The sequence below is a fragment of the Sphaeramia orbicularis genome, chromosome 18, assembly GCF_902148855.1.
Source record: "Sphaeramia orbicularis chromosome 18, fSphaOr1.1, whole genome shotgun sequence".
NCBI lineage: Eukaryota > Metazoa > Chordata > Actinopteri > Kurtiformes > Apogonidae > Sphaeramia > Sphaeramia orbicularis.
Genome location: NC_043974.1, coordinates 3986605 through 4003096, shown reverse-complemented (window position 1 = coordinate 4003096; position 16492 = coordinate 3986605). Strand labels below are relative to the sequence as shown.

At 40.7% G+C, this 16492-nt stretch overlaps 1 protein-coding gene across 1 annotated transcript in view; it reads left to right on the top strand.

The window, feature by feature from the left end:
- Positions 1-16492, top strand: part of exoc6b (exocyst complex component 6B) — a 252990-nt gene that overhangs the window by 185481 nt on the left and 51017 nt on the right. The window contains 1 exon segment of the mRNA XM_030162161.1: positions 6515-6588. Coding sequence (XP_030018021.1) covers positions 6515-6588 — 74 coding nt within the window.

Below are 16492 nucleotides of genomic sequence, written 5' to 3'. Positions count from 1 at the left end.
TAGTCCACAACTGTTTGAATTATTTGATCAATGAATGAAATTCTAGTCCGTTAACTCGAATATATCTGCATCGTATAAAATAATTTAAAAAAAAAAAAAAGTACATCCTAATATTTAAGAGGATGTCACCAGCAAATGTTTAGCATTTCAGCAGGAAAAATCAACTAAGACTCCGTTCACACAGCAGGTCTTAATGCACATTTCACATTTTTGGGTGAAATCCAATTTTTTTGTGTGTTGGTTCATATTCCACATTAAATGCGACTTCTATCAGTTTTGAGTCTGAACTGAATGTAACCCTGAAGTGACCCACATGCACTAAATGTAATCTTGGTATGATGATTAAAGTGCATGATCAGTAAAATAAATAATGCAAAATACCTGATTTTCACAGAAAATAAATGCAAACTGGAGAGGATAATAGTATAATAAATAGTGATAAATCACTTAACTTAGTGATTTATCATTTATTCTAATATGATTCTCTTTATATGGCTTTTTTTCAGTGTAAATCAGGTATTTCCTTGTATTTTATTCACTGATCTTGTAGCTGTTCACAAAAGCTCAGATTAAAGTTGAGGGTTATTATATCAGAAACAGAAAACTGAAGAAAAAGTGACTTTTTCAGTAAATTCTCTCATTAACCGAACGTAAACCCAGTGTGTCCATCCACTGTCACTGATCCAACTCCATGGGTTTTACTGGGGAATCAATGTTGGAGAAAATGACGGTGTTTCCACGGTAACTACGGAGCCTGTGAACGTCCAAATATGGTCATATCTGATGACCGTGAAACTATGAAGAACTGTATTTTACCCCAATTATTGACATGGATTGATAGGATTAGTGGATCAACAGGAATTAAACAGTTTAGATCAGTAGATGGTTTAGGTTAAAGGTGGACGTTTGGGTCTGTAAGGGTTAAAGGTGGACGTTTGGGTCTGTAAGGGTTAAAGGTGGACTTTTCGGTCTTTAAGGGTTAAAGGTGGACTTTTCGGTCTGTGGGGGTTAAAGGTGGACGTTTGGGTCTTTAAGGGTTAAAGGTGGACATTTGGGTCTTTATGGGTTAAAGGTGGACTTTTCGGTCTGTGGGGGTTAAATTTGGACGTTTGGGTCTGTAAGGGTTAAAGGTGGACGTTTGGGTCTGTGTGGGTTAAGAAAGGTTAAATATAGAGAAAAAATAATTTGGGAACTAACACAAAAATAACACTGGGTCTTTATGAGTTAAAGTGAGGAAGGAAATATTTGTGTTCTATATTTGTGAGAATTAAAAAGTGAGGGAGAAAGTCAAATAATGACAAATAATGAAAAACAACAGAGCCTGAATTTAAAGAAGTGAAAGGTGAACCAGGTGTGTGTGTGTATGTCTCAGAGTGTATGTGTGTGTGAGTATGTCTCAGTGTGTTTGTGTGTGTGAGTATGTCTGTGTGTGTGTGTGTGTGTGTGTGTGTGTGTCAGTGTGTGGATGGCAGCCGTGTAATCCGGGCTGTGCTGTGTATGTCCTTGTGTGTGTTTGTGTGTGTCCTGAGGTGAAAGACATTAGCTCCAGGCCTTCTCTGGCTCCGTGGCGTTCCTCTTTTCTCCCCATCCCTCGCTCAGAATACCAGTCGGCTTGTTTACGGGGGCCAAGTGACGACAGGACCCCAGCTCACACTCCGTACGACCCCGACACACATGCACACACACACACATGCACACACACACACACACACACACAAACACACACCGAGGCTTCGTCCTGGGTTTAAATACCCTCGACTGTTCTCAGACGTGCGGCCGCGGTCCTGAACAAACAGTAAATAAATGCACACTACAAACCCACACTGTCTGCCTTTAGGGTTACGGTTCTGTGAACCGGAGATCTGGGCGTACACTGACACACCATCAAATGGTTTGAATAACACGTGAAAGGTTGAAAATGTGAATGAATGAATTTTTTTTTTTGTTTGTTTTTTTACAGTAATCACCACACACAGTACAACAACTACAATAAACACAAAAACCAAAAAAAAGGAACAGACCAGAAGCAGAAGCTTATTAATGCCGTCTCCTTCTCACCTGACACACACCACTTACATTAAATTAAATGTGTACATCATCAAGGGTTCTCATTATAACAGAAGAATCAATAACAACAGAAACACATGTACCATCAACATGTATGTATAACACCAAATACCATAAGAACTGATGTGACATACAACACCATTTACTCCACAGGTGTCAAACATGCGGCCCGGGGGCCAAAACCGGCCCTCCAAAGACTCCAGTCCAGCCCCTGGGATGAATTTATGAAATGCAGAAATTACACTGAAGATATGAACAATCAATGGTGTTAAAATCATTGTAGGTCAGTTCAGTCTAAAGTGGATCAGACCAATAGAATATTATAATAACCTATAAATAATGAAAAGCATTTTTTTCTCTTTGTTTCAGTGTAAAAACAGTAAAATTACACAACTGTTTTCATTTACAGACTAGCCTTTTACAAAACATGTAAATAACCTGAACAAAAATGTCTGAAATATGTGGAATTTTAACACTATTCTGCCTGTTACTAAATGTTGTGTGTATTTGTAGATCCACTGTGATCTGTAAGTTTTGATGCACATGCATAAATGATCAACTAAGGCATAATATTGTTCAAATTGCTCTGATTTTTCTTAAGAACGTTCAGGTTGTTCATATTTGTTCATGTTATGTTCAAGTACAGTTCGTAGATGTAAATATTTTCATTAAGGAATTTTGCTTCTTTCACTCAAAAACATAGAGAAAACTTTGGAGTTGACATTATTTATAAGTTTTTATCCTATTTTTTGCAGTGATGAAAGTGTTTTGGTTTTTGCTGGAAATCTGTTTTTTTTTTTTCCAAAAACTGAGAAAAGGTTCCGGAAAATTAAACGTGTCAGGATCATTTCCGTCTGGTTTGGCAACATTTCAGCTGGAAAATTACGCATAAATCTCTCCGAAAAGTGTAAATTATTTTTATTTGGGTCCGTCTCATGGGCGCGGCCATATTGCTTTCTTCTCCATTTGTCTCGACCAATGAGATGCTCGTTTACAACATGGAACTTTTTATCGATGCCTCTGATTGGTCCGTTGATGACACACGGTCCGTTTCGCGTCTCTGGAGACAAGATGGCGGATTCGCTTTGAGTATTTTGCCGCCAATGTATTTGGTCTAAATATTCTGTGAATTCATGTCAGAATTCATGGTCCTTCAGCATGGGGACGAACTGAAGTGTGAGGCAGGAATCAAAAAATAAGTTCAAGTGGTCCTGGCTCGAGGAAACTGATAGAAATGGCGATTTTCTGTCACAGTACGCCTGGAAGACAAGCAAACCAGGTTTGTTACTCATTGAAGTCATTCAGTAGATTGTAGTATTTCACCACTGGGCCGTGCTGTGTACAGGCATATGTTATTTCTTTGTCTTCTGTATTGCGTAATTATTATGGCGAATTAATATCATATTAAATGTCCATGTCCACCACAGATTATGTAGAACAGGAGTGGCCAGCCCTAGTCCTGGAGAGCCCCTATCCTGCATGTTTTAGATGTTTCCCTCTTCCAACACACCTGACAGTCATTATCAGTCTTCTGCAGAGCTTGATGATAGGCTTATCGTTTGAATCAGGTGTGTTGGAAGAGGGATACTTCTAAAACATGCAGGATAGTGGCTCTCCAGGACCAGGGTTGGCCACCCCTGATGTAGAATAAGGAAACAGTTTGCATAAATGGCAATATTTCATAGAAGCCTTCTTAGAAACATTGTTTTCATATCATGATATCAAGATTTGATAAAAAAGTTTGACCATATTCCTGTGTGAGATTTCTAGGTTTTTGCTCCCAAACTGCACCAGAATGCACCTAAGAGCATGTAGAATGAAATGCTCAGAAAAGTTCAGGTTTTGTTTTCTTTCCTCACTTTCATCACTGTTTTTGTAATATTTTACTGGTCTGGCCCACTTTATATCATATTAGGCTGAATGTGGAACTGAACTAAAATGAGTTTGGCACCCCTGGTTTGTTCAGATCAGTGTCACTGCACACACAGCATCTGGGCTTCAATGTGGCTTTGCAATTTTTGTCATTTACTACTATTTACTTTAATATATACGCCAAAAAAAAACATGTCTGCAGTCCAGGTCACAGCCCTGAGTTTAGAAACGGCACGTTTACATACGTGGTACAAGTTAGAGCTGCACAATATATGCTTTGAACGTTGTCATCACAATGTACGAGTGCACAATAGTCACATCACAGGTCCTGTAATGTAGGTGTGCCTTGGCAGAGGTCTGCGCTTTTCTAGTTGATATCTGATTTGGTTTGACCCAGTAGTTCCTGACTTGTTGGTGTGTTGTTGTGGACAGTCGTGGGTTTGCTAGTATTCTGTCTAATGCATTCTGCAATAATGCTGAATATGGTGTTATTCAGAGGAAACAAACGCATTACTGTGAAGGAGGACGACATGACAACTGAAAAAATGGACAGGATCTTCCAGGTGTTGTTGTTTTGTCTAATACAGTGGGTCCATGGGAGACAATCTAAGAAGAAGACACTAAAACTAACACACCAACAAGTCAGGAACTTCAAATCAGATACAGAAATGTCAACATGAAACCCCACATTTGGTTCATTTGAATATTTACAATTTTTTTGTTTGTGCATATAGTCGAAAGAATGAAAAAGTGTTTTTTTTTTTGTTTGTTTTTTTTGTACATAAATAATGAAATACCAGTCATTTTTTTCGTTTTCCAATTGTGGATTCTCAGCTGAATATGAAAAGAACCAATGATACACATATTCCCTTCAGTATTTATTTGTACAGTGTTTCTTTGGAAATAAAATCCACTGCCTGTACCCGACCCACCCCTTCACATGAACACAACATTCCACTGTCTTACTCTGAGTGTAAAAGGAAATAAATGTTACACGGGATAAGTAAAAAATAGTATGGATATTCAAATACAAACATATACGGTAATCAGACATTTGGACTCGACTAGAGCATGTGAACACTTCTTTACCCACTCAAATCAGTCCTGACTGTGACGGTAAAGAACCGAATTCCTCCTCAGCCATGGGTAGACCAAGGTTATTATCATTAATGAAAACTACTGAAATGACGAAAACTAGTATTGAAAAAACGTTTTCGTTAACTGAAATAAATAAAAACTAGAATTAAAAGTCAAGCTGCAACCGATTAATTGACTCAGAATTATCCAAAAAAATCATTCAGCCACAATTCTCCTGAATCAAAGCTTTGTTTCCTTCATTTCTCTGCTGTTAAACATTGGTTCCACTGTTGTGTTTCACACGGACGCTTATTGTGATGCACAATGAAGCTTCAATTCAGGAAAACTGCAATAGAATATTTCCCTTCGGTCAATGCGAGGCGATTAATCGAATCGTGAATTTTTGCATTCGCTTCAAGCACCTAATCGATTAATCAGTTGCAGCTCTAATTAAAAGAAAAAAATGATAACTAACTGAAACTGTATTATGTGCTCACAAAACTAACTAAAACGTATAAAAATTATGGATAAAATTCCCTTGGTTTTTGTCGGATTCATACGAAATTGATTTATTTTGCTCTAGCAATTTTAGCTAGCAGCACCGTACGACGCTTCACGGCCCGTCACTTGTGTTCACTTGTGGTTTCCAGTCGTCTTCTGGTCCCCACTCTACCTGGAAACATGGAGACTAAAGTTGGGAGAAAGCAGCAGAGTCCTGTCTGGGATTTATTTGAATATGACGACAGAGAACAAGAGAAAAGAGACGACAAAACTAAAATTAATACTAAAACTAAACTAAAATTAAGCATTTAGAAAAAATGAAAACTAATAAAAACTAGCAAACCTGCTCTAAAGATGAATGAAAACTAACTGAATAAGAGAAAAAAAAAGTCAAAACTAAATAAAACTAAACTAGAATGAAAAATCCAAAACTATTAGAACATTGAGGTCAACACACACACACACGACTATCGCTGTGTCACAAACACACACTTTGTCTCGTCACACACACCTGTCTGTCATCGGCCTTAATCCTAACCTTAATCCTCAAACGGTTCTTTGAAGTGGTGAACACCAGTGGAAATGTCCTCACAACTCCACACACACACACACACACACACACACACACACGCAGTACTGAGAGCAGAGTACAATTAAACCAAAAAAAGAAAAAAAAACCTCTGCTGTTTCACACCCACAAACACACACTTTCTCCCATTCACACACACCGACTCTCACAGCGCACACACTCTTTTTAAACCCGACCCAGCGACATGACTCTAACCCCCCCTCCTCCTCCCCCCCCCCCCCCCCCCCCCCTCCTTCCTCCTCCTCCTCCTCCCCAGGCTGTCATTTGTCTGCCAATCTATCCCGATGCATAGCGAATCCAACCAGGTCTTTTATTATTCCGTTTTTCACCCTCTCTTTCTCCCGCTCCTCCTCTCTTCCCTCTCTCCGGGGGAGGACTTGGGGGGGGCGGGTTTGTATTTTCCCACAGGTTTTGCCAGAGCCGGCCCGGTCGCAGGCTTCCAGGGTGACACGTTGCTTCTGGCCTTCAGTGACTTGAGACAAGTAGGTCTTTGTCTCTCTCGTGGTCCTCTCTCCTTCGTTCTGTGTGTTTTTTTTTCCTTCTCCCTCCACTATCTTTTTTCTACCTCCCCCCCTCCCCCTTCATCCTTTTCATCCTTCCTCACACCCTCCCATTCCTCCTTCTTTTGCTTTCCCCTCCATCACATCATCTGCTCATTCTCTGATTTCTCTTCTTTTTTTTGTTTGTTCTTCCATCATCCACCTGGAGGAAAACAAAAACTTTTTCTTCCATTGATTCTTGTGGATTACACACAGTAGATACCTTTAACAAAGTTAGAGTTTGTGTAACCGAAGAAGTGATTTTAAGCCTCAAATCTGCACAGCTACAAACTTGGCCTGAAGTAAACCCAATGAATGGAACTAGAAAAATAGATCCATGAATTACAAATGTGTTCTTATTCCATTTAAAGATACATGTATGGATGATGGAGCTTCTTAAAGTCTGCTGTGACACATTAAAACAGGTTTAAGAGCATCATCTGCACTGTAGTTTATGGAATGTCTCTGCCGGGAGGAAACATTTAAGAAAATAACAAATGCAGATTTAAAGAATTACTGAGAGAATATTTATTTGCACAACAATGCTCGGTGTCTGCTAATGTTTAGTTGATTGACATTACATTAATATATAACTGGGAAATACACTACTGGTCAAAAGTTTTAGAACACCCCAGTTTTTCCAGTTTTTTTATTGAAATTCAAACAGTTCCAGTCCAATGAACAACTGTAAATGGTACAAAGGTAAGCGCTGAACTGCCAGAGGTATTAAAAAAAAAAAAAAAAAAAACAAGGTAAGGTTAAACCAAACTGAAAAATAATGTACATTTCAGAATTATACAAAAAGGCGAACAAGAAATGGGTGAACAACTTAAAGTAGTTCTGCAGCAATGGAGGTTGATCAAGCCTGGAAAGTTGGTGCTACCAATTCCTCCAAGTGTCCCAACGTTTGTGAATTCCTTCAACCCTGTGTCTGCAGAAAAGTAGTGTGGAACACACTGTGGTACCAGACCCATGGAGCATTATTTGAACAGGATTGGACTGCAGAAAGTAGTGGGTTACTATAAAAATGGAAAAGAGTAAAAAGCAATGAACCATAGAAGAGAGACAGAGCATCAGAAGAGTGAAAAATGTAGGTGTGTCCTCCAGAGAAATGTCCAAGAAAGTCCAGGTGTCAGGAAGTCCAGTTTCCTTCAGCATCCAAAGGCACTGAAACTGGACTGGAAATGCAGACAGAAGAGGTCTGGAAGAAGCAAAGACACAACAGAACCAGAAGACAAGTTTATGACAGTCAACAGCTGGAGTGAGAGGAGACTGACAGGACAACAGCTGAAAACACAGAGAAGATAGAGGTCGTAGTAAGACAGTCTGAGTTTACACTGGGAACAGAAGACTGAACAGTTGCAGGTTTGATCAGTCCATACCACCTTCTTCCAGTCTTCAGTAGTCCACTGGCAGTGTTTGATGGCCCAGCCACGCCTCTTTTTCTTATTCTGAAGTCTCGGCAATGGCTTTAGCTGCAACTGGACCCATCAAACCTGCAACCTCATGATGTAATTTTACTTTTTTAAACTAAAACAAAGCGAAAAATTCAAATTTTTATTTATCGGCTGTTATGGTAGTATTGGTCTGACCCACTTGGTCTGTCTGTGGAACCTGAATTAAAAGGATTTTGACTTCATTGATTGTTAATATTTTCAGTGTAATTTTTGTGTTTCTTAAATTCCTCCCCTGGGCTGAATTGGACCCTTTGGTGGGCCGGTTTTGGTCCATGGGCCGTATGTTTGCCCTCTGTGTGGTAGAGGGCCTGTGGTGCTTTCATTCAGTCTGCATGTGTGATTCCTACATTGGACCTGGTCTCATATAGAGTGGCTGTAGTTCAGACCCTGTACCAGCGTCCTCAGGACACACCTGGACCCTCAGACCACATGTTGAGAAACGCTTTGACCACAGGAAGCGACCTGGCTGTGTCCTGGAACGGACGGGGGGTTTTTGGGTCCTGGGAAAACCAGTGAGAACAGAACCAGAGAGAGGAGGGACAGAACTGGACGGCTCCGCTGAGTTGGGCGGAGTGTGTGTGTGTGTGTGTGTGTGTGCCTTTTTGTGCGATGTGTCGTTACTAGAGCTTTTACGAATCGCAAGTGCCTACGTGCGTGTGGACATGTGCACAAAACCTTGGTTTCTGGAGACAGTTCGGTGCACATTTTGTGTGTGTGTACGCGCGTTGTCATCGTTCAACATGTGAAACCAAGCATTGTGTGTCTGTGTGTGTTTGTGCGTTTTGTCGTTGTCGTCGAACATGTGAATCTCAGCCGTTTGTGCATCTGCGTGTGTGTGTCGTCGTCGCTGACTGTGTGAAACGGGGCGGAGTGTGTTTGTGTGTTGTCGTTTTTTTTTTTTTTTTTTTTTGAACGTGTGAATCTCAGCGGTTGTGTGTCCGTGTGAGTTTGTGCGTCTGTGTGTGTGTGTCATTGTCGTTGAATGTGTGAAACGGGGCGGAGAGCCTCAGTGAAAGTTTGTGTGCCTTTCTGGCTGCAGTGTGTGTCTGTGTTTGTCATCGCTGATGTGTGTGTGGAAGTGTGTTAGCCTGCCATCTAATGCGTGTGTGTGTGTGTGTGTGTGTGCATGTGTGTTTTGCGTGTTTGTGAAACTGTATGTGATCACGAAAAACAAGTAACGTTTCTGCATCTCCCTGCCCATGTACGATGTGTGTTTGTCATAGTGTTGTGCTCTGTGTGTGTGTGTGTGTGTGTGTGTGTGTGTGTGTGTGTGTGTGTGTGTGTGTGTGTGTGACAGCGGATGACGGATGGGCCGGCAGGACGGAGCAGGGGACGATGAATGAGGTGACAGACAGAGACGGATAGCCCTTTATCCCTCCGTCACAATCCCTCTTTCTCTCTCCTCTCTTCTCTTTCTGCGGCTGTCGGGATGATGCAGTGCCTCTTGTTCTCACCCTCGGAGGAGGAGAACGAAGGGGGCAAAATGGGGAGAAGGAGAAAAGAAAAAAATTGCATTCATCCGGCATCGATGTTTACTTCACCCCCCTCTCCTTTTTTCCGAATTGCTCCATCCCCTCTTCTCTTTCCCGTTCCCTCTATCTCCTCCTTCCTCTCCCTCCTCCTCCCTCGTCTTTCTTTTGCCGATCAGAAACCTCCTTTTGGACTTTTATTCAGCTCCTCTCCTCTTCTTCTCTTTCTTTCTTTCTCTCTCCATTGTTTTTAGCCATTCTTATCATATCAAAAGGGGAGCCCACCCCCCATTTCAAACTTATTTTCTGTGTGTACACATCTGCCCAAGCGCATTTTTTCTGCTTGTGAGATCCCCAATTTTTCATGTTTGCTTGTCAACATGCTGCACTTTCATACATGTTCATATTGGCGCGTTGATGCGTATGTGTGTGTGTGTGTGTGTGTGTGTGTGTGTGTGTTGACCTGTCACTGAATGGCCGATAAATCACGCTGACGGGGCTGTTTGTTGTGCGCTCGGGTCCCGGTGTTCTGGAAGGTTCCGGGGTCCTGGGACAGCACAGAGACGGGAGTTCCCTCAGAACTACACACAACACACACAGATGGACACACACATTGTCGCAGAAGGAGCAAAATACACTCACTAGTCACTTTTCCATTGACCCTCAAATTGCATAAATATAACTTGCACATAAAAATTTGCCCTAATGGAAAAACATCAATTTCTGCAAAACTCGTTTTTCAATGAAAAGTTGTTCTTGCAAGAAGAGGTTTTTCAGATGTAGTGAAATTGGTATATCACACAAAACTGCAACAGAAAGACCTTTGAGTCCAACTAGAGTCGCATGAACAAAACAAACGGATGTTGATGGACGTTAGAACAAGAGAAGAAGAAGAGTTGAACCCAAACATGTGTGGGTATGTGTGGACCAAGGTTATTATTGTTAATGAAAACTAACAAAATGACAAAAACTAGAAATTAAAAAACATTTTCATTAACTGAAATAAATAAAAACTACAATTAAAAGGAAAAAAAACATAACTAACTGAAACTGTTTTGTGTGTTTACAAAACTGACTAAAACGCATAAAAGTTATGGATAAAATTCCCTTTAAAAGTGATTTATTTCGCTCTAGCAATTTTAGCTAGCAGCACCGTACGACACTTTTTGGTCCGTCACTTGTGGTTTCCAGTCGTCTTCTGGTCCCCACTCTACCTGGAAACATGGAGACTAAAGTTGGGAGAAAGCAGCAGAGTCCTGTCTGGGATTTATGTGAATACAACGACAGAGAAGAAGAGAAAAGAGACAACAAGACTAAAATTAATACTAAAACTAAACTAAAACTAAGCATTTAGAAAAAAATGAAAACTAATAAAAACTAGAAAACCTGCTCTAAAAACAAACTAAAACTAACTGAATTAGAGAAAAGAAGTCAAAACTAAATAAAACTAAACTATAATGAAAAATCCAAACTATTAGAACCTTGGTGTGGACACACCAGGAAACCCAATCATTTTCAAATTTAGAAAGAGACAGAGGGGGAACCAGCATTCTAGATTCAAAACAACACAGATTTATGTTCATGTTTATGGAATGACTTCTCCTGACATCTCGTGATAATAAATAAATCATTGCATTTGTAATTTCATAGAAAATCCGACATTACGCACTTGTTTTTTTTTTTTTTTTTTTTTACATCCAGTAAATATGGGTAAGGTTTTGTGCAGATGTCCAATGGAAAAGAGACTACTGTGTGTTTTTGATGATGGTTTTGCAAACCTTGTTTATCGATTATCTCCATAAATTGACACTAAGAACTGTAAACAGTCGTACAATCATAGTGTGTACCTCCAACTAAATATCGAAAGACTTTAAAACACATCATCATGACACAAGATCCCTCTGGAAAGAACCACTGGAAAGACAACACTGTTAACATGTAAAAGCAAGAGGTTCTAACTGTTGAAGGAACCACTTTTATGCCTTCTAGGCTAACAATCCCTGACTCATGTTATAATTCCATTCTAAGGTGTACGGGCAGTGAAAGAACAGCTGTTTTTAACCCTTACAGACCCAAACGTCCTCCTTTATCCCAAACCATCTACTGATCTAAACTGTTTAATCCCTGTTGATCCACTACTTCTATCAATCCATGTCAATAATTGGTGTAAAATACAGTTTTTTATCTTTTCATGGTCATCAGATATGACCATATTTGGACGTTCAGAGGCTCCGTAGTTACCGTGGAAGCTCTGTCATCTTTTCCAACATTGATTCCTCAGTAAAACCCATGGAGTTGGATCAGTGACAGTGGATGGATACACTGGGTTTATGTTCAGGTAGCAGGGGTTTTCTAGAAAAAATAGTAAGAGGTAGCACAGGTAGGCGAGGGAGCGAAGCGACCAGGCGGGGGGGATGGTGCGGAAGGGGGGTGGTTTCCCTTTTGAACAATTGAGGTAAAAATGGAACATTCTGAGGCTATCTGAGAGGGATATTGTAACTCTAGTGGCCCTCCTGCAATTTTTTTAAAGCAACCAATTAGGGCTGCAGCTATCGAATATTTTAGTATTCAAGTATTCTACTGAAAATTCCTTTGATTAATCGAGTAATTGGATAAAACTTATTTTTGCTTGGTTAAAGAGCAATTATAAATACACAAGAGGAAATACGGTATTTCACTTAATAATGAAGGACCAATTGGTTTCCTTTTTTCTTTTTTTGATAATTAACAGTTTTATTTGTTACATTCATATTGTGCATACGCAACAAAATGTATTTTCTTGACTAGAAACATTTTCAGAGAGGCAATTGCAAACACAAATTATAAATAAATAAAATTTAATTACTTTCAACTTAGTATTTCTTGTTAGTATCAAACATATAAGGCATTAATACATTTAAAAATAGGCATAAACATTGCCTTTTTAATGTGCAACTGAACTTTGGCAGCTGTAAGTTTCAGAATTTACAGTTTAGACAAAAAAGGAATGTGTTGTGGCATAAAAGAGGCAAGAACATTTGAACGGGACTGTGAACGAGTCCATGCAGGAACAGTTTGACACATTTCTGCTATATTCAGGAGAATCAAGGCAATGCCCCCCCCCCCCCCCCCCCCCAATCTGTCTGTCTCATAACCTATAACCCCCCCACACACACGCATGCATATCGCGTGTGTCCAGTTAATGGTTGATTCGCTTCTTTTTAGCAGTAGTAGTTAGATTTTGCCAAAATTCAGCCGTGACAAGGTAAGAGAAAGCTTTCAGCAAGCTGTGCACCATTTTGGCTGTGCTTTTGGGAAACTAACCGTGCAAATCACAGCTCACTGCCTAAATCTGTGCTTGTCACAATCATAATAAGCTATCCACACATTCGACAGTTCCATAATTAACACAAACTTAGCCCTCCACAGGGCTAACGTTATGTTAGTAAAGTATATTGACATTAATCTCATTGATTTGCACTACGTTAATTCTGTTTCATCTGGGGTCCTCCGCTTCATTCTGGGTGTTTTATGAGAAGAGGCTACATCGGAGATGTGCTGTTGTTTTATGGAAGGGCAGTGTTACAACGGATACATGTCACGATGTTTACCTGCTGTTCAGTCTGAAATGCTTCCACACTAACGACATTTTCTGTCTTTTTTTATTGTTTTTTTGCCTTTCATTATCATTGCTGCATTCACTCGCCTGTCTATGCTCGTCTCTTCCATCTTCCCGCTGCTTCATCCGAACACTTCCGCGTCCTCTGTCATCTTCCTTTGCGTGAGTAACATAAGCGCGTTGTGACACATTAGTTTGTGTGAAATGCCGTGCTTTGAGCTTTACAATTAAATAAGCGATTCCTCAAGGCAGAGAAAATTCCTCAATCATTTTTTGTAATCGAGGTACTCAAATTACTTGAGAAATCATTTCACCCCTACAACCAATCGAAGAGTAACTTATTCTTCTGTTAGAAGTGTAATAATGTTGTAAATTTCGGTAAGGGGGCACTAGCCGAAAGTATGAGGGCACAGTGCCCCTGTTCCCCAGTTAAGAAAAACCCTTGAGTTAGCAACATCTTAGCTGAAAAAGTACTGTACATTCTGGACTATAAGCCACTACTTTTTTCTCACGCTTTGAACCCTGCAGCTTATCCAGCGATGCAGCTCTGGCATAGATTTTTAGGGGCTAACGTCCTCCAGGGGGCGCTCTAACAGGAAGCACAAAAGTGAGACAGACAGGTGCAAGAGGTGATGAAGAGGAGATGTTTGAAGCTGAACTTTGAACAATCATTTGCACAAACCTTCATCATGGAAAACACACAAAGAAATGCATATGATGCAGCTTTGAAGTTCAAACCAATGGATGTGTCTGTAAAGAAGGAAACAGAGCTGCAGCACAGAAGAGACAATGAGAGACAACGGAAGAGAGACGGAGAAGGAGTGTGACGGAGCCTTTCTGAGGATGTTCAGCTGAAGAACACTGAAGAAGATGAAGATGACTGCAGTGGTTTAATGAGCAGAAGGAAGATGAAGATACAGATACATGACTTTTCTGGGTTTTTGAACCAGCCTGTTCCTGCTGTTTTACTGCCGTGTTCCAGACACTGTTTGGAAAAAAGCAGTGAAGGGATGGAAGTAAATATTTAAATCATCTGTCTGTTTACCACCTGTCTGTGGAAATATCTCATGTTACAATGTGGACACCTGCGGCTTATAGATAGATAGATAGATAGATAGATAGATAGATAGATAGATAGATAGATAGATAGATAGATAGATAGATAGCAAATGGTCAAACAAATTAGTTGTGTTTCCTCTGGTTGTGTCGACAGGTGGAAGACACTGTCAACACAGACCAGGGGCCTCATGTATAAAGACTTGCGTGGATTTCATACTAAACCTGGCATACGCCCAAATCCAGAAAAGTCTGGACGCACAAAAAAATCCAGATGTATAAAACTGAGTGTATGCCCGAATCCACGTACACTTCCTTTATACATCTCAATCAGCGTGGAATTGAGCGCATATGTTGGAGTACCTGACTCCTCCCTCTCCATGCCCACATTTAAATATGCAAATCAGTATAAACATGGTCTGCAGGTGGGATTCCCTCTGGGATTCCCCTCTCTACGTGATCAGATGATGACGTCAAGGTGGACACGAAGTGGAGGCCAAAACAGGCAGAAGGAGAAAAGAGATGAACTGAGACTGTTTGAGCAGAAAGTCGACGATATTGTGGGTGACACTTTTCTTACAGGGCTGATGCGGATCACCCCCACGATAAATATATATTTAGTATTTGTGTAAGTCACACATTGGTTCATTCTATGGGTCATACACAGTCTGATCACAGCCAAACTAGATAAAGGTTCATGCGTAATCATGCCAGGATATCAAAGAGGAAATCAAAGACTTTGACTCATGTTTAATCACTCACATTATTATTTTCCAACAATGAGACAGAAGACGGTCAGACCCAGTATCATCCTCCTGTCACAGAGGCTTCTGTTGACTACCCGGTGTTGGCCGGTCCTCCAGTCCAACAGCCAGCTGCAGATGCCCATTCGACCGGCATGGGTCTGTGCTGACCCGAGTCACATTAGGACATCGTGAGGACAGTCGGCAGAGTCAATGAGCGACTGGACCGACTAATAAATGTTCTCCCAGACATGAACACTACATTAAATGCATTTATCAACCAGTGAATTCTGTGTCCTTGTCTCTTTATGTGGTTGTTGCTGAATGTCCTCCCGGACAGGATTGGCATTGATGGGTCCAGGGTTGGTCTGGTTGGTTCTGGTTCTGGTGGTGGATGTGCTGCTCTGACAGTAGGATGACGTGTCGATGTGTTCATTGTTCATCTGTGTATCTCCGATGTGCCCATCAATCAGAGGAATGACCTTTTCCACATTATTAACAGTTTCTCAGTGTCACCTCTAAGTGTCTCCAATGGTTCCAAAGCACTAGAAACGTGCGTACGCCAGCTATGGAGTTGGCGTGGAGGACCACACATTTCCACGATCATTTCACTCTTTATACATCTGAACGTGAGCGTGGAAAAGGGCGTACGCCAGGTTTTTGTGTGTACGCACGCTTTATACATGAGGCCCCAGGTGTTTCAGTTTCATCCTTCTGTAGCTGAAATAATTCCAGATAACTGATGGTGTTTTTCTTTTTGGCTCCAAGTCTTCGTTTTTGGTGATTTTCTCTTGTTCGTGGCTCATTTTTTGATGTTGTTACCAGTGACTCACTTCATGTGCAGGGGGCGTGGTCTGCTTCTGCAAACTGATTAAGAATGATAGTGGTTGGTGGATGGCTGTGTGCAGTGTGTGTCAGGTACCCAGGATGGACATAGATGAGAACATGTTCAGTTCATTTACCTCCTACATTACAGGACCTACGATGTGACTACTGTGCACACCTACATTAGGATGACGATGTTCAAACCATACATTGTGCAGCTTGGATGGATGGATGGATGGATGGATGGATGTGTTTTTATTTGTATTACCTCCACCAGGATGTATTGTTATCACTTTGCTTTGTTTGCGTGTTTGTTTGTTTGTTTGTTTGTTTGTTTGTTTGCAACTTTACGGGAAAACTCTTCCACCCATCTTTCCCAAATCTTCCCCACAGATAGGCCTAGGCCCTGGGACCAACCCATTACATTTTGGTCCCAGTAGGCCAAAGTTCAAGGTCACAGCAAGGTCACAAAATCTACAATTTTCCTATCTCTCATCATTGAGACATTTTCCAAAATTCATCAAAAAATCAAAACGACTCAGTTTAGCCTCCAATTTGATCCACCCGTAGCTTAGGACAATATCTTGTATCTGGAACTAAATTGTCCACATCCACTGTGGAATGTGGACTCTGTGGACATTTACATTTAACATTGAAAATCCCATTTACAACATATTTAAAATTAGAACTCAGCAAATA